This window comes from Boleophthalmus pectinirostris, unplaced genomic scaffold (assembly GCF_026225935.1).
Source record: "Boleophthalmus pectinirostris isolate CB_2022bp ecotype Guang Dong unplaced genomic scaffold, ASM2622593v1 HiC_scaffold_19, whole genome shotgun sequence".
NCBI classification, from domain to species: Eukaryota; Metazoa; Chordata; class Actinopteri; order Gobiiformes; family Gobiidae; genus Boleophthalmus; species Boleophthalmus pectinirostris.
Genome location: NW_026571140.1, coordinates 30,276,556 through 30,294,215, shown reverse-complemented (window position 1 = coordinate 30,294,215; position 17,660 = coordinate 30,276,556). Strand labels below are relative to the sequence as shown.

At 36.1% G+C, this 17,660-nt stretch overlaps 2 protein-coding genes across 2 annotated transcripts in view; one reads left to right on the top strand and one right to left on the bottom strand.

The window, feature by feature from the left end:
• Positions 1 to 682: 682 nt before the first annotated feature.
• LOC110172995 (neutral cholesterol ester hydrolase 1-like) lies at positions 683 to 5,621 on the bottom strand. Its single transcript, XM_020938971.2, has 5 exons — positions 5,220 to 5,621; positions 4,578 to 4,809; positions 3,863 to 3,932; positions 3,374 to 3,545; positions 683 to 1,656 (listed from the first exon to the last, which is right to left on the bottom strand). Exons 1-5 carry the CDS (start codon positions 5,355 to 5,357, stop codon positions 1,036 to 1,038), a joined length of 1,233 nt encoding a protein of 410 aa, XP_020794630.2. The 5' UTR covers positions 5,358 to 5,621; the 3' UTR covers positions 683 to 1,035.
• A 401-nt stretch (positions 5,622 to 6,022) lies between these two features.
• Positions 6,023 to 17,660, top strand: part of LOC110172951 (WASP homolog associated with actin, golgi membranes and microtubules) — a 31,361-nt gene continuing 19,723 nt past the window's right edge. Inside the window, exons 1-5 of the mRNA XM_020938913.2 lie at positions 6,023 to 6,686; positions 7,715 to 7,888; positions 10,248 to 10,398; positions 11,594 to 11,763; positions 17,194 to 17,383. Of these exons, the coding sequence (XP_020794572.2) occupies positions 6,111 to 6,686; positions 7,715 to 7,888; positions 10,248 to 10,398; positions 11,594 to 11,763; positions 17,194 to 17,383 (1,261 nt within the window). The 5' untranslated portion in view covers positions 6,023 to 6,110. The remainder of the gene's footprint in view (positions 6,687 to 7,714; positions 7,889 to 10,247; positions 10,399 to 11,593; positions 11,764 to 17,193; positions 17,384 to 17,660) is intronic.

The following is a 17,660-nucleotide window of genomic DNA, read 5'->3' as shown; positions in this document are numbered from 1 at the left end:
AAAAAAAAAAAACCCCAAAACAAAACAAAAAAAAATGCACATATAGTCAGCTGTTTCTGCTGTTTTGAATTAAATCATTTTACATCTATACTGAGATTTACAATGTTCATAATTTAAAACTTGTATCTGATAGTTTTACTTGGAAAAAAAGCATAAAATATTTTTATAAAATTATTGTTGTTTTAAAGTTAAAGAAGAAAATAGAGCATAATATCTATAGGCCTATAAAAGCTGTGAAAGGAATCAGTTAAAAATGCACAGAAATTAAGCTTGTAGTGACAAATTTTGAAATACTGAAACAAGAACAAGAATACAAAGGAAATATTTCTGCTATTTTGTGTGGAACTTCAAGGTCCATTACTTTTTGTGCAACACTATAATTTGATTATTGTTAATGAAAAAGTCAACACATGATATGACCTACTGATATGACTCAGCAAGAGCAGGAGTGACTCAGGTGTTTCTGCAGGCGAATTGGACAAAAAGGTGATTGTATGAAATAATAAAAGGTGCACAAACGTAGAAATGGTGGATTTTTTTGAATAGGCACCAATATCCAAAATTTGTCTCACTGTTGTGCCCCATTTCCGATATTTGCCAATACATGATAGCTGACAATTTATTTTGGAGCTCAATACTTATCATGGGTACATTTACTTTGCAAAAGTGGGGAGATTTGGGGTATTTTTGTTAAGTCTTTATTTAAAGCGACAATATACAGAGACATTAAGTCAAAACTAAAAACAGATCTACAGCACCAGATTATAACTAAATAGCTAGTTTCCATTTTTGTTGTAATACAATAATATTTGAGCTGCTGAATAAATGACTTTATGGTTAATCACTGATTGATTCTGCTATGTTTGCAGACCATATCTTTTAATGATAATGTGTATTTAAAAAGGGTTTACTGGGATTATTCTAGCATTATTGTTAATCTCTATTTTAAAGTAGTTTCAATATTATCGTTTAACGCCTTTACTGTATGTTTTTTTTTAATCATGGCAGGTCTTAACAGACAGTCTTCACAGTCTTCTACAAATTGTCCTGAAGCCATCTGATATAGTCTTTAAACGCCCTCTTCCCCACATCAAACTCCAGGGGCCAGAAGAGCATACTAAAGCAGCCGTGAAAGCCATCTTCATAGTGTGCATTTGTGACCTGGACCCCAGCGTCTTGTAATCTCCTCGTGTACATCAAACCATCGTCTCTCAACACGTCAAACTCACAAGTCATAATATACGCTTTTGGACATTTGGATAGCACATCTGGACTGGCCAAAAGAGGAGAAGCACGGGTATCCAAGAATCCTGGGACTTTTTCCAAAATTCCTTCCAATCCTTTGTCTGTTACAACCGGTGTGTGGTTCTTCTGATGCTCTGGAGGGAGGAGCAGAGTCCAGTTAAATCGTGCTCTTAACTCAGGGCTGAGGAGAGGCTGCTCTAGACCGCTGTGCTGGTTGGATAAAAACTGTTCCTTCAGAGAGAGATCTGCTCCGAGATACTGAATCCAGAACTGCACCAGGGCAAAGCGGGAGAGAATGGGGATGTTGTGGTTTTGGAGACAGGAGGGTGTGTTAAAGTCCAGGGCCTGTAGAGCAGGGTAAACCAAAGCCTGAACACTGAGCTTCACACTCACACTGGAGTCTTGGGAGATCTGCGATTAAACAGAGCAAGTTTAATGCTAGTAGGGATATTAATGAACATAATTAAGATTTAAGCTTTAGTAAGATGGCTATTGGCTGTTTATGTCATAGTAACATTAAATATATTTTCATTCACAAAGTCTGATCTCAAGTAAGAGCTTTAAACTGCTCTATAACTCTGCTCTATATGGATTTCAAAACATTGCATCTACAGTTTCAAAAATTGTGAACACTCAAAAACTGCTGATGTTTCTTCTCACTAACATTTGTTGTTGTATTTTTTTGGTTGGGTTCACTCAAAGATCCTAGGGGCCTAAAACATTTAATGGAGATACAGGACAGGTAATTTCTAGGGATGTAACAATAATCGAAATATCATGAGTTCTAACAATAATATCGTGGACCATCACAATTTATCAAATTGCAAGTCTCTTTGCTTAAATTAAGAGTTCATCATGCAGCAATAGCTAAAAAAACAGAAGGAACTACATAGACCATGATCCTTTGCTCCATTTTAGTGTAGACTTCATGAAGAAATAACAGTTCTAAGCACTTTTAAGTTTTAGTTCTTAAGTCTTGCCAAGGCAATTTACTCAAAAAAAAGTAGCATATTAACAGTTTTGTTAGCTTCCACAAAATAAATAAATATCGTACTGTGAGATGTATATTGTGAAAATATCGTACAGAGAGATTTGGATATTGTTACATCCCTACTCAGACTTGAACTTTAACAGCCACATCAAATCAATAACATCTGCAGCCTTTTACCATCTAAAAAACATCGCAAAAATCAAAGGTTTACTGTCTAAAGCAGACTTGGAGAAACTTATCCATGCGTTTGTCTCCAGTAGGTTAGACTACTGTAATGGTCTGCTCACTGGTCTCTCCAAACGAGCTGTGAGACGCTGCAGAACATCCAGAACGCTGCAGCTCGGGTCCTTACTTGAACTAGGAAGTACGAGCACATAAGTCCTGTGCTCAGGTCTCTGCACTGGCTTCCTGTGCCTCAGAGAATAGACTTTAAAGCAGCTCTGCTTGTGTACAAGTCTCTCCATGGCCGAGCACCAAAGTACATCTGTGACATGTTAGTGTCATATGAACCATCTCGCACTCTGAGGACCTCAGGGACCGGCCTCCTGCTGGTGCCCAGAGTCAGGACTAAACAAGGGGAGTCAGCGTTTCAGGTTCATGCAGCTAAAACCTGGAACAGTCTTCCTGAACATGTGAGACAGGCCTCTTCTGTGACGCTGTTTAAATCCAGGCTCAAAACATTTCTGTTTAACTGTGCATATAACTGAAAGGTTTCAATTCCGCACTCTTCTCTCCAATTTATGTCTCTCTTTTTTAATTTTAATCTTCATGATTATTTTAATGTATTTCTTATTCTGTAAAGCACTTTGAATTACTTTGTGTACGAATTGTGCTATACAAATAAACTTGCCTTGCCTTGCCTACTCGTGAGCGTCCCCACCATATCGTGAGCTTTCCTACGATATCGCAATAACTATCATATCGTGAGGTTCATACCATGATGATATTGTATCGTGAGACTTTTATATTGTTACACCCCTAGTAATTTCTTTTCTTATATCTGTAATTACCAGGCTTTACATTTGAATACGATATTTGCCCCTCATCTGGGAGTACGACATTATCACATTCTACAATTTGAAAGTCACCAATAAATATAATAATTATCTAATCATATATTTAGTGTAATCTGTGCACCTCTTGAGCCACTGCTGCAGCCAGGTTGCCCCCAGCGCTGTCTCCAGATACTCCCACTCGCTCAGGGTCCACTGAGTATTTGGACAAAACCTCCTCAGACAGGAAGTATTTTACTGCAGCGAGACAGTCCAAGTACGGCTCAGGGAACTGCACCTCTGGGTAAAGACGATATCTACAAGAAAATATCATCAGGAGGAACATGGCTATACAATTATGATAAAAAAAGTAAAAAATATAATTGATGATATACCAAAAACTACTTAACAGTGGCTTTTCAAATTTGTACATACTTGTTTCAGGCTATTTTAAGTCTGATTCAAATCTACATTTTTGCTATCAAATGATATCAAAATGTCAAGTTTAGTGCAAACTAGGTACATGTGCAGCATTCTTGTCTGAACTGAGTGTGTGCATGCCTCTAGTGGCCACTCTAATTCCAAGTGCACATAATGTATGTACAAGTGTCTTGTTAATATTAACACTACTCACTCCACAGAGACGACTACAGCATTGAGCTCCGCAGACATCATCCTGGTGAGTTTGTCGTATGAACCTTTCTCTGACAAAAGAAAGAAAGATTTGGGAACACTTTATTATAACTACACCTTATTTAGCCTTAATAATGTATTTCTTCATTATTAATTAAGTCTTTGTTCATGCTTTATAAAGGCTAAATAAGTTGTAGTTATTATAAAGTGTTACTAAACTTTTATAAAACACCTTTCACTTTGCAACAATCTGAAACTGAACCATAAGTCTGTTCGAAACCAAAACCAACATGAAAAAAAAACAAAAACAGAAAAACCCAAACAATTTTTTATACAGTAGTATGTCATTTTCAACACAAAATAATGATAATTCTTTAATACAAACTTGCTCTAAAATAGATAAAATATACTCAAGACAAGTTTATAACGATTTTTTTCAGTATTGATACCTGTTAAAATTTATACTTTTTATACTTGTTTTAATGATTTTTGGACAACTTTGACCTCTGTGTCCCTTACTAAAGGTGTAGATTTAGGCCTAGTTTGAGTCCTCAAGTAGATTTGGTTTAATCCTGTCCAAGTCCTGGTATAGTTCTAGGTTTAGTCTCAATTTGGTCATAGTTTTTAAGTGGAGATTCTGCAAGAATGAACACATCCTAAAAATAATTAATCTTTACAAATGATCCATTTCTATAACATTTCAGATTTTTACTTACTTGCACTGCCCAGAGCCCATCCTCCTCCGTGAAAATACAGCAGCCCCCTCCGCAGACTTCCCCCTCCCCCAGACGTTTCATACACTCGAACTGGGACTCCAGAGAAAGACACATCAGTCACTTTAACTCCAGGGACAAAGTCTTCCCCGGCGTCAGACTCGAGGAGGGTCTCTCTGAATGTTCTTATGGTCCTAATGGGATGACCAAAGCCAAGTTGCTGCTTCAGAGCGGCCTGTGCACAAACAAATAAAAGATGGGTCTAAAATAAAATAATCTGTGATCATTTGAGCTGTTTGACAAAAGTGAATTTAATAATACACTTTTGGTCAAAGGTGCACTATATAACTTTTGTTCTGGAGGTCTCTACGGAAATGTAGGCTGAATGAATCACAATATAGTATTAAACTATCTATTTTGCATTTATTTAATGATAAGTGTTACTTTTTATTAAATAGCACAGGCTGAATTGCCACGTGCATGAGCCACAAAATTTATTTTAATAATTAACCTAAGTAAAACCAAAGTCCACAGCTTCTGAATGACTGACAATTGTGTTGTGCCATATTTAAGGTACATTCATCCTGCTTATATAGTTCAATATATTTAAATAAAACAAAATCCACAAAAAGTATTTATTCTTACAAATTTCGAGACTGTTTTGAAAGTTGCATCCAGCAGCATCAGCTTCTTTGGCTCCCGTATGCCATCAGGTAGGGGTGTATAAAAGTAAAAAGCCACCGAGGAAGTTAACAAAGTCAAAGCGACAGAGAAAAGTTTCATGTTCGCAAATGATATGGTTATTTTTCTCCAGTCTGCACCTGACCTGTGCAATCTGCCCCGCTACGCTCACCTTCACTGTTTGCAGCTGTGAGAGGGAGGGGGCAATGTGAGTATGAACCTTCCGATTAAAAAACATAAAAAAATAAACAAAAAGTATTATTTATAGTTTAAATTTTTATGGTAACGGTATAAATCCAACTGAATACTATACGATGCTAATATAAAAAGTATTATTTAATTTTTGTGAATAAATCATAAACTCAACATGGCATGTAAAAAGTGTAATTGAAATGTTTTAATGCTTTAATGTAAGGGAGGCAAACAAGTTATTTTGTTAATTTTGATTTTTAACTCAGTCACTGTGATGAAAGATGTGGGACTTTCCCAACCATGTGATTTGAAGGTTAAAGTTGAACCTTGGGAGCTGTCATTGTGGTGCCTTCCGAGAGAATCGAAACAATTTGTAAGTTTCACAAAAACATTATATATTCATGCCACTTATATATTTTTCCTCATTTAATCATCTTACTAAAATATTTATGTAAGCTTATGTAAGTTATTTTGTATATTTTTATTATTAAGATAGATTAGATGTAGAAATAAAGAATAAGACATTTGTATGCATATCAACGAAGTATTATAATTTCTGACAGTAACATAGTCCGTGAACGCTTTCTACGTCATGCAAATGGCGGACGTTGTAAACAGAGCCAGCTCCTTTTCCGCAGCTGCTAGAAATCCAATGTTTTTAAGATGAATAACGTTGATTGTGAGCGTATGGACAGCTTGGACGGATGGGTGGCGGTGAAAAGCAACATATTTGAGGAAACCGAGACGTTTAAACTTGGTTTTATTGTACAATGGAGCGTGATCGAGGGAAAGTTCGCTGTCACTTGTCACAATCGGACTTTGCAAAGGCAGAGACGCAAAGCTGAAGTGTCAGAGGATTGTCAGATGAGTTGGGCTGGTCTTTTCTCTGTAAACGATTTAAAAAACATACATCAACAGTTTTCGTGTGTCGCAGATGTTTTAGGCAACTCCTTCCCGGATTTGTCGGAGTTTGAAGACGGAAATATTTGGGATTTGCTTTTCCTGAGCCGAAGAGTGACCACAGGAGATGATGAAGATGAGAGGGACTTTGACACGCCGTGCAGAAAACTGGAGAAATATTTTAGCATGGCCATTGATGTCTGTGGACGCAAAATAGTCCTAGATACACTGTTTTCCCAAAATGAGCAAGATGTGGAGGATTACTTTGAAAATCTGCAGGAGTTTAAGAAGAAGAGCATGCAGGAGGAGATGTCACGTGCCAAAAGTGAACTGCGACAGGTGAGACTGGCAGGTGGACCAGGTGAACAGGTGTAGAAATCATCCAATGACTAGAATCAGGGTCCCATGAATGATAATGTGCATGTATTTGTGTATGACATTTGTTTATCAAGAGGAATAACCCCTTGAGATGCATCATATTGTTTTTTTAGATCAACGAGTTAACAGCAGACAACAGTGGCAAAGTGAAATATAATACAAAACAAAGGGGAAAAGAAAGAAGAAGAAGAAAAAACACAACTTATACATGCACAGCTTTGTGCATTAGAATTAATTTATAAAAACTAGAAACAATGACAGATATTCTGAAAATGCAATAAAAAGGCATTTTGAAACAACTGAAATGAAGTTATAGATTGTTGTAGTTATAATATGTGAAGAGTTAATGGATTTCTACATGCTTAATTACATACTCTGTAATAAAAATAGCACCTAGAAACATTTTTTCTGTATCACTATTTCAGAATTAGTCAAGGTCAAGGTATAATAATGCATTTGTCTTATGTAGTTGCTTTAGACTGATGGAAGTGAGGCCAATCTATGCCCACCACCACCTATCACTCACTCCCCATAGTCATACTAAGCAAAGCAAGTAAAGTGTCTTGCCAAAGGGCACAACAACAGTTCACACTAGAGTCACAGGTGGCCCATTGTGTCTTCTGTTATTTCCAAACTGATCCCTGCTCCTTTTGTGGAAAATGCTGTCCATGATTTTCATAATCATCATTTATAATTTTCACTACTAAAAGCAGATCAGTAATTCAGTAATGCTATTTTGTCCAGGTTTAATGTTAAATATCTTGGATATGACTTTTTTGTCGATGTAATAAGTAAACTAATATCACAGTAGCAGGGTGGAAAGTGATTAATGACAGGAGGTTAAAGCTGAATTTGTATGACAAATTAATAATATATAATACCTTTAGTAGTAATGTAATTGTACTTTTATTTGAGTACACATTTCCACCGCCTTCTAAATTAGCTCTAGTCTCTTATTTGCTCCCTTCTTACATCCATATTCTCTCCAGTTGCTGCAGAGCCATACTGCGGCAGACAGGATGGTGGCTCTACTCGACATTTACCAACAAGAGGATGATGCCTACCATGACCTGGTCACCGTGGCGACAACCTTCTTCCAGTTCTTGCTGCAGCCATTCAGAGACATGAGGGAGCTGGCCTGCCTCTGCAAGATGGAGATCCTGGTAAATGCCTACATGACTGTATGAGAGAAATTACTTGGTCACAGTAGCTCAAACTTACCAATGTTAGAATTGATACAGAAGTTGTTTAGGTATATCACTATTTAATATGGTGAATGAGTTTGATTGTACAGTTATTCATTATAGTAGTATTATGTATTTTACTTTTATTTCAAGTCAATTGACAAAAATAAGTCTAGAATTTAAACTGCTGTTTGCTGATTTAAAATTTTAAAAAAAGAAAAAAGCAAGCCAACTGGCATTTTAAAAGTAAGTTATAGACAATCATTGAAAGACTTAAACAGCACCGAGTCTGTTATGAAGATAAACGTTGAAGCTTAGACTTGATCATATGAGTTCTAGCAAATTACACTTGCACAAATCATTATGTGTGACAAAAAGGCCATTGGAACAGTAAGTCTTTTATTCTATTTGCTAATCTGTAGAAAAATGTCTTACTGAAATTAAACAAAACTAATGCACTAATCATAATACTATCTTTTTTGTTCATTTTTTGTCTTATTTGTTAATTTTTGATCATTTTTGTCCTTTGTCCTCTGTGTGTTTCTTTATTGTTGTTTATAGGCCAGTCACAAGATCAAAATTTTATGCATGTTATATTGGTAACTTTGCTGATATTACAGTCAAAATAACGCTAAATCAGGATAATCCCCATAAACCCTTTTCTAAGTGAACTATAGTTGTAAATGAAACATGAGCTGCAAAAATAAATAGCATAAAATGTATAGAGTTAGTCTATAATACGTATCTATAATGCATGATACAGTAGATATGAATAATTTTAAACCTTAACAGCTCAAATGTTCACAAACTACAAGAACAAAAAACAACTCCCTCTAGTACAAGGATAATAAACACAAATAAATACTGTTCCCCAGAAATGTATGTTAATTTATTTATTGACAGTGTGTGTTGTCATAGTGATTGTCGTGACAGGTCTTGTTGGTACACAGTTTGAATCTCGCCACAGGGTCCGTAAACCGGTCCATTATTTGTTAAGTACAAGTGCTTCTTATAATAGACTTACAGCTGGGCCACAGTTACACTCACATGACTTACTTTGAATAGACCACCACAACACTATAGTACACAGTGTTTCCCATACATGCAACTTTTGTACTGCCTTGGAGACAGACGAGGAGACAGATAAGCAAGTGATGCCACCAGGCCAAATTACAGGTCAGATTTGTTGAGAGGCAAGCCCCTTCACAATGAAGATACAAGTTTTTCAAGGTATTTTTGAGCCATAAAAACATATTGTGAAATAAGTGATATATAGGTAAGTATAATGATTTAGTGTGGAACATTCTAGACTAAGCAGGTGATGGATCCTCCACCAGAAAAGTTACATAGAGCAGCTTTAACTACAAGGTTAGCAGGTTGACTGTATACTAGTGTTGTCACAAAACTAGATTTTGATACTATGGAATTGTAGTGGACCAAACAGAAAGTTAAAATTTAATAAAGTAAAAAAAAAAAAAAGTAATTTAACAAAGACTCAAATTATGTAAATCATTAACCAAAAAGTAACTTAAATAAAACTGAACAGAACAAAACTAACCCAAACAGACAAAGAACAGGGGTGTTTAAATGCATGAGGGCCAACTAAAACTCAACACAAGAAGGGAGAATTACACTAAATAATCAACTAAAAGTACTAACTTAATCAGTAAGTAAGGCAAATAATTATAATACCGAAAATAATAAGTGATAATAAAGCGACCTTAAACAAACTTAGCAAAATTAACTAAATCGTGCTCCTGGCCACTCAAATGAAAAAAAAAAGAACAAGTATAAGTCAGATTAACTAAAATGTGTGCACCCAAAATTAGAAAATATAAGTCTAAATAAAGGAATTATGGAAAATTAAACTATGTGTGTTGTAATTGACTTAATGAAAATGAAATGAAATGAAATAATACTAACACTTTGGAGTTGTGACAGAGGTATCCACCACAGGAATAATATACTGAATAGAATGACGTTTTCAGCATTAAATCGTATATTATTCCTGTGTACTTTTATATAATCATGTTGTCTTAAATCTGTGTAATTTGTCATACAGGGAGGCTCCATAGTTGTCATTGGGTGTATACTACTGATACAGCTCAAGATCACACTAAAGATTTTCAAGAAAGGTTCACTTCTGTCCTGTAAATGTGGCTTTTTGTGTATCGATACCTGCTCAAATGACAAATGAATCTAGTTTCGATACTAGTTTTAGTCTAGATTATTATCCGATTTTCAGCACCTTACTGTATAGGACCCATGTGGAGACAAAATATTAAAATGTTTGCTGATTACATTATCTGAATGACTGCTTTATTTCTACTCATTACAGAAATCATTGGAGTTTGAAGAGTTGGGTCCCAAAAGGATCGCGGAGCTGCAGAAGGAGGCAGAGGAGTGGAGAGTTAAAGCAGAAAACGCAGTGGCTTCAATACAAGACATCACAGTCAACTACTTCGCTCAGACCTCTAAAGCTTTGGCAGGTATGAAGATGAGTTTGTTTATTGTAGTATTTTGTAGGGATGTAACTAAATAAACTAAATATTGTGACATCGTATTGATAGTAGTTTTATTGTAGTAACAGCAAGTAAACATAGGAAACTACATAAACCATGATACATTTAGTGCAGACAACATGAAGAAATATGTTTTTACTTTAATTTTTAGGACTGTGACAGTATCTCTTCAAGATATTTTAAAAGCACAAAGTAGCCTATCTGTATTTGCATTTGCCTCTCCAAAATAACAATAAATATCATATGGTGAGATGCATATCTTTACTGTAGATTTGGATGTTGTCTCCGAATTAATGAATGGCTCTTCTGTGTTGCAAATTTTTTTGGTACAACTGAAGTTTGTATAGAAGCCAAATATTGGAGCAATATTGGAGAACTGTAAATTTAAAGTAAGTAGTGACTACAATAATTACTAAAGTGTAAAAAATAAATATTTGGTGAACATTCTCTTCACATACCCAAGTTTCTGATGAGCCAGATGGATTCTGTGAACCCTTAGTGCTTTTTAGTGAGATATTGTAGGAAGCTTTCACACTCTAAATGTGTTGAAATGTGTGAAAAATTACCTGCATATGAAAGAAAGTGAAAGTATAACTGAGCGACTAAGATCATAGATGGTTGGTGTGTCCCAGTTTCAATAGATCTCAGCTGTGAGTTTAGCAGATTTTACAGAATCAAAACTGCCTAATCTTTTGCTTTTTGTTAACAAGGGCTTTGAAAAATCTTGCACAATCCAAATGATCTTAGTGAAATCCATCCTTTCAGCTACACTAAATTTGGTGGTGTTGAATTTGCATGGATAGAATCTATTTTAGCAGATGTTTGGGGCTTATATGAGGCGTGTTGTGAGCAGAATATACATCTTGATGTATTTTTAGATATTTTAAAAATAAACTATGTGTTTGTAATATATGAAAAATGTGTGTATGGAAATGGAAATTGCTTAAAAAGCTATTTGAGGTGCAGATTATTTATTTATTTTTTATTTTATTGTATTATCTAGTGTTTACTCTATTTATATCACATATTAACTATTACTTTACATAATTTAAAATACAAATGTATGTTAGATTTGTATTTCCTCAATCCATTTAGCATTTTACTAAGCATTGTGTATTAGAACGTGGCCAATATGGTTCTTCTAATCTATGCCTTCATGCAGGGATGGTGAGACAGATGGAGGAGGATAAAAATCGTTTTGGAGCAGCAGCCTGGGCGTGTGTAGCTCCTCGTCTGGAGAAACTACGCTTTCTTTTGGCCAAAGAGACTCTGCAGCACATGAGAGCCACTGAGATGTGTCTGAACTGCAAGAAGAACAACATCAAGGAAAAGGTCTGTAAGAGGGTGGGCACAAATACTGTTCTGTACTACTATTAAAACAAAGTGAGTTTCTAACTACATTTAAACATTGAACATTCAGTTTTGAACTTTCACTTTCACTACACTGGGATCTTCAGCACTAGCACTGAGGAAAACATATTTTTACATATTGTGCAGTGTGCAAGCTCATTTGGTTGGACTCACCTTCTAGCTCGACCAGCCAGTCCCTTCTACATTCTGTTCGAATCCAGAAGGGATTGGAAACAGACCATAAAGCTTTAAAAATCTCCATCCAAACTTGAGGTGGTCTAACCACAGTCGCTAATTTGTGTCATGTGTCCCTCAAATGCGGAAGACATCTCCTCGACATTCTCATAACATTCAGAACAAAATATATCACTTTTTTAACTTGAAATAAGTAATAGTTTGGCGCTTCGATTGTTGATTCTGTAAAAATTTCATTTATTTCTCAGTTCATTTTGAAGATTTTTCTCCTTTTTATGTGTAAACATCCATGTTTTTGTTTCGAACGGAGCATACACCTCTGATTGGTTAATCCAGCTGTCAATCACACCCTCTGAAATCAGGGAGACAGGATACGGCGCCAGACCCACTCGTCTTTGTAAAGTTTTTTTAAAGTGTGTGATTCTAGTTGGTCAGGTAACTCCCCTTCACCTCCAGTGTTTGGAAAGCAAATATTTCCTTAGCTGGTACTTCATATAGAGTTTGAGATTGATTTAAACAAAACATTGGTGTGTTAATGTCTATGTTATTATTGTCACCTATCCCCCACTTGGACGCGCTTGAAGTAAACCTCTGCACCACTTCATAATTTTTTAAACTTTTAGGCTAGCCTGGGAAATCCAAATAATTAAAATGTGTATCAAATAAAGACACAATACAATACCATATTTTTCCCCTATAACTCTCTCCACATACCCTTTTTGTCATTCTGTGCAGAGTTTGGAAACAACAACTGCAAATAATGTAACTCTTTTACACTTTACTAACCAAACAAAACAAAATATCGTGTCTTTAGAATGGTGTAAAGTCCTCAAAATTTCACATATAACAGGAAACCGAAATGCATGTGTAGCCTTACAAACGCCGAATTTCCAAAATGAGTGAGAAAGGGCTGCTTGGTATTCCACTCGGACTCTTTCGTCCTTTGATCTATTTATGAGCCCCTTTTTTAAAATACTTCTCTCCTTCAGTGTGCATATTCATTTTTTTATTTTTTTGTATTATTATTTTTTGTGCAGACAAATCAGATGCCACAGAAGTAGAAGAAAAAATAAATAAATAATATAATTAACAGTAATACAATGTGACCATCTTTTTTTTTTTTCCCCCCCAGCCCCCCTGCCCTTCACCCCCCCGCCCTTCACCCCCCCGCCCTTCACCCCCCCACCCCCGTCTCCAGAGAAAAGAAAAATAAATAATACTTAAATAATATAAAGAAGAAAAAAAAAAGACACACATATATAAATACACATACACATATACACATACACACATATATACACACATATAATAGTAGTAATAATAATAATAATAATAATAATACATTTGTTTGTTCAGTTTAGCGATAGTCCTCTGTGGTTTTCCATATAATCAAAGAATTTTTTCCATATCTTGAAAAATAAATCTTGCCGCTGCTGTAATCTGTAAGTCACCCTTTCATAGTGTGCATATTCAAACTTTTTTCCCCCTAGTTTTATTTTGGGGGAAAGTATCTGCAGGAGAGGGCGGGCTGTGCATTTTTTAAACAGATCAGTGTCTCTTCACCTGGATACAGTTTGCAGCTAAATTATTCATCCTGTTAAGCTCCATAAAGTCACGATTCAGAACTGAAATCAGCACGAGACACATGTGTTTGTAATGAGATCAGCCAACAGCCGCTGCACAGTCCACCTCCTGTCTCTGGAGATAGAATAATTCATTTACATAGCTTTAGCGCAAGATTATGAGCTACAGAACAATTAGCAGCCTCAAATGCAGCTATGTTTTCTGGCTGTGTTCACACGCAAGCCAGAAAACTGATCATTATCTGATTACTGAAATGTCATATAAAGAGCTACTGATGTTCAGATTCAGATTTCTTGTGGATTATTCATACATGTGCAGGTTTTGACAAGTACCGTCTAATTATGCAAGGGAAAACTAACGTGGCAAAACATTAAAGAAGACTTATTTTGTTTGTGTTTGCTATATAGATATAATCTTTGACACTTGTGAATCATTCTTTTATAATATGGACAGTTTAAATCACAATATTTATCTAAAACAACTTGATAAAAGAAACACTGACTTCCATGTTAGAAAACTGGGAGCTTGCGTCGTCGTAAATAACACAACAAAGAGCGGTTTAGCTAATGGCCCCTCCTCTTACTCAGGCTAGACTTTAATCTGTGCTTTATTTTAACACAATCTGACCACAAAGAACTGACTTAACTGGAACAACGACATACTGATTTGTGCTGTTAACTTTACAGTCACAAGTTGGCTAGCATCAGCCTACAGTTTTTTCAGGTAGTCGCTCTCACATTTTTTGTTGAAAATCAAACACCGAAGCAGGTCCATGAATGCTTGTATTGATCACTGGCTCCTGAAAATGTGCACTTTAGATCAATTTTGTATTTTGTCTTGAGTTTTCAGACAATCTTAAAACTTTTTTTTTGGCAGTGTTTGCTTTACTGTAAACAGTGTTTGTTTACTGTGACCAGATGTCCCGATTTACCCTGGACAGTCCCAGTTTTGAGCCCTGTGTCACCTGTCCCTGCAGATTTATACAAAACCAGTGATCTGTCCCAGTTTTACACAAGAAATGTTCCAGGTGTCCCTATTTTTGACCAATGTGATCTAAACTAGGACTAAACTAAGACTAAACCAGGACTACATCACGTCTAATCCAGGACTAAAACAGGACTATCACAATTCTTGACTAACCTGATCCCTGCCAACAGTAAAGAGGAGCATAAATTGTCATTTGTTTTCCCAAAACCGTGTTTGTAAATTAACATAAAACAAAAAAAATGCATGATAGAAATCTCTCAGATTATGACTGACAAGAGAATGCACAATATTGCATGCTCTTTTCACAATTTTATCTATACCAAACATCCCAACCCATGTGTCCCAGTTTTGCATTTTGAAAATGTGGTCACCCTAAGAACACCTCCAGCAGGATCAAGTACCAATTCAAGAATCACAAGTGGTAGAAATGTGTAGGGGGCGTGAAAGGTGCTGAGATGGTTTTAGGGCACAGTGAAATAGTTGCATAATATTGTGAAATGGTTACATTGAATGTTACATGATGCAGTAGTCTGTAATACAAATGTATGCTTATATTTGGACAGACTTAGTGACAGAGTCATTTGTAATGAAAATGTCTGTGCCTGTAACAGAAGCAGGTCTAAGTTAAAGATGTACTCTGTAACTTTCCCGGTAGAGGATCTGCCACCTGTTTCTCTCCATGGAGATGTTATTGCTTTGACTAGATTGTTCCAACTATGACATACTTTCCATAGACACAAGCAGGTAGTACAAACAGGCGAGATGAGAGATGACCTGTTCACAGTAGGAAAGCATGTTACCTTTAACATTTTGTTTAGTGGAGATTGGCAATTCCAGTAGCTTGATTCATCAGCCAGTTTAACTTTGTGGAAACTCTTATTTAACCAATCGCTGCTATTTGGTTGTGATGTATGTAATGCCCCGGAACGCTCAGTGTTGTCCAAGTAATTGCCAGCACAACAACAAACAAAGCAGAGAGTGAACATGTCTGTCAATGACTATTGGCATTTCTGTGAGGTGATCTTGCAAATTAAAGGTGCAGTAAAAAATGCAAAGTTTGTATTTGACAAAGGAAGTCCAAAGGAGGATAGCGTATGCAGTCTGCTATGGCAACTCGGGTTGGTTCAGCTTTTCGCTGATTGGCCGGTGTGCGGTCTACAACTTCCAGGGTTCTTGCAAACTGTCTAGTGTAGTGTTTTATTCCTGACCTAGTCACTGGAGAGAAATTTAATTGAGGGGAGGCACTAAGTGGCACCAGCCTGGCTATGATTCCAGGGCTGAAATAATCCAAATGGTTCTAGTGAAGATGCATGGAGGTTAAAAACAGTGTAGCACTTGACATCACATGGTGGAGCAGAGTGATTTTTTGAGAGAAGAACACAGCCTAAATATGCAGGGTTTATGTGTTAAACATGTGTGAAAAGAAACAAAACAAAGCTGCAGGTATGTTTTTGACGAGGAAACAACATTTGAACAGATCAGAAAATAGCGTAATATGGGCTGTTTAATATCTCTGAATTTGTCTGTTGCAATTTCATACTCCATTTGATTTCTCATGATCATTTGACTAAACAAACCATTACTGTTTAGTTTATTTTTGTGCTCTTGTCGACCTTGACTCTGCCCAGCCCTGTGAGGCCTATGGCAGCAGCTCTGGGGGAGTTTTTGTTTTGTTTTTATTTGCCCATTTTACTCTGACCTTGAGGAGATTTCCGGCTTTTCTGTTGTGGCTTTGGATTAACACAGAGATCTGAATTCTCCAGTCCAGACAAAATCACACCTGTTTTAATAAGATACAGTTTTTTGTGTTCTAAATTCATAAAATAAATCTATAATAATGTCTATTGAATGGTAATAAAATAATGGAAAATGACTGGCCGATATGTTTGATCAAAGTTTTTTTTCTCATATTTATCAATCACAATATTTGATTAGATTAGATCTTTGTTTTATTTTATTGTTTTGTCTTATTGTGTTATTAAAACAAATTAAAAGGATTTTCAATGTTCATTTCTTAAAGGTGCACTGTGTAACTTTTCTGGTGGAGAGTCTATCACCAGCTTTTCTTCATGGAGATATTGCCCTGAATGTTACACACTATGGCATTACACTTACTTATTTCTATGGAGACAGCAGGTGATAGATACCACAGGGCCAGACACGTCAGATCTGTGGAGAGACGAGCCCACTCACAGTAAGAAAGCAACTTTTTAGGTCAATAAATAAAAATGTAACACGGTTATGTTTAATGCCATACTGGGACTTTTCAGACAACAATAACATCACCATGGAGACAAGCAGGTGGCTGACCCTCCACCAGAAAACTTACCCAGTGCACTGATGTCAAAATCTTTTCTCGTGAACCCAAACTTGTGGAAAGTGCATCTGGTCCCACCCCTAGTGTCCATTACCGTAATTACAGAACAAATGCCACATAAGTAAGCGTAATGTCATACTGTGGAACACTGCAGGCAACATTCTGTCTTTAACACTAGAAATACAAGAAATATTCTTTTTTTCTTTTTTTTTTCCTGAACACAGTGGTTGTATTGGATTTAAAATAAATTTGAACATTTGAAAGCTAAATGTTAATTACTTGTCCCATCCCCAGTGTCAATTACCATAATATGTGTTCTGTTGTTTCAGATGGAGGCCCTGTCCGCCCCCGTCAGTCCTGACTCTGGTCCTGGTCCAGACTCGGAGGACTCTGTGGATCAACTAGAGCTGAGGTTTTACGAGACTCAACTGGAAATCTACGACACAAAATTTGAAATCCTGAAGAATGAGGAGCAGCTGCTTATGGCCCAGATCGACACTGTACGGAGACAAATCAAAGGTAACACTACGTCTGAAAAATTAACACGAAACCAAGAGTCCCAACTTTTCAGTTTCTAAAAAAAAAAGAAAATATGGGCAAAAAGCCAGTTTTATTTCCGAAGTTCTATATGGGCTTGCCCCCTCCACGCTGTTCTCATTTGACTAAGTAAATAAATAAAAATAACTATGAAACCACGAAAAATAACATTTTGTAATGAGGGGTGTAACAGTAATAGTTTCATTTTACACATTTAAAACACATTTATTTAATTGTTTTTTATTTGAGTAGTTTATTT

Bases quoted from the DNA above. Each gene is read 5' to 3' on its own strand.
- LOC110172995 (XM_020938971.2), bottom strand. From the start codon at position 5,357: ATGAAACTTTTCTCTGTCGCTTTGACTTTGTTAACTTCCTCGGTGGCT. The intron at 3,933-4,577 runs GTAAGTAAAAAT...TTCTTTTGTCAG, and splicing joins ATGGGCTCTGGGCAGTGCAA to AGAAAGGTTCATACGACAAA. The intron at 3,546-3,862 runs GTGAGTAGTGTT...ATTTTCTTGTAG, and splicing joins GCTGTAGTCGTCTCTGTGGA to ATATCGTCTTTACCCAGAGG.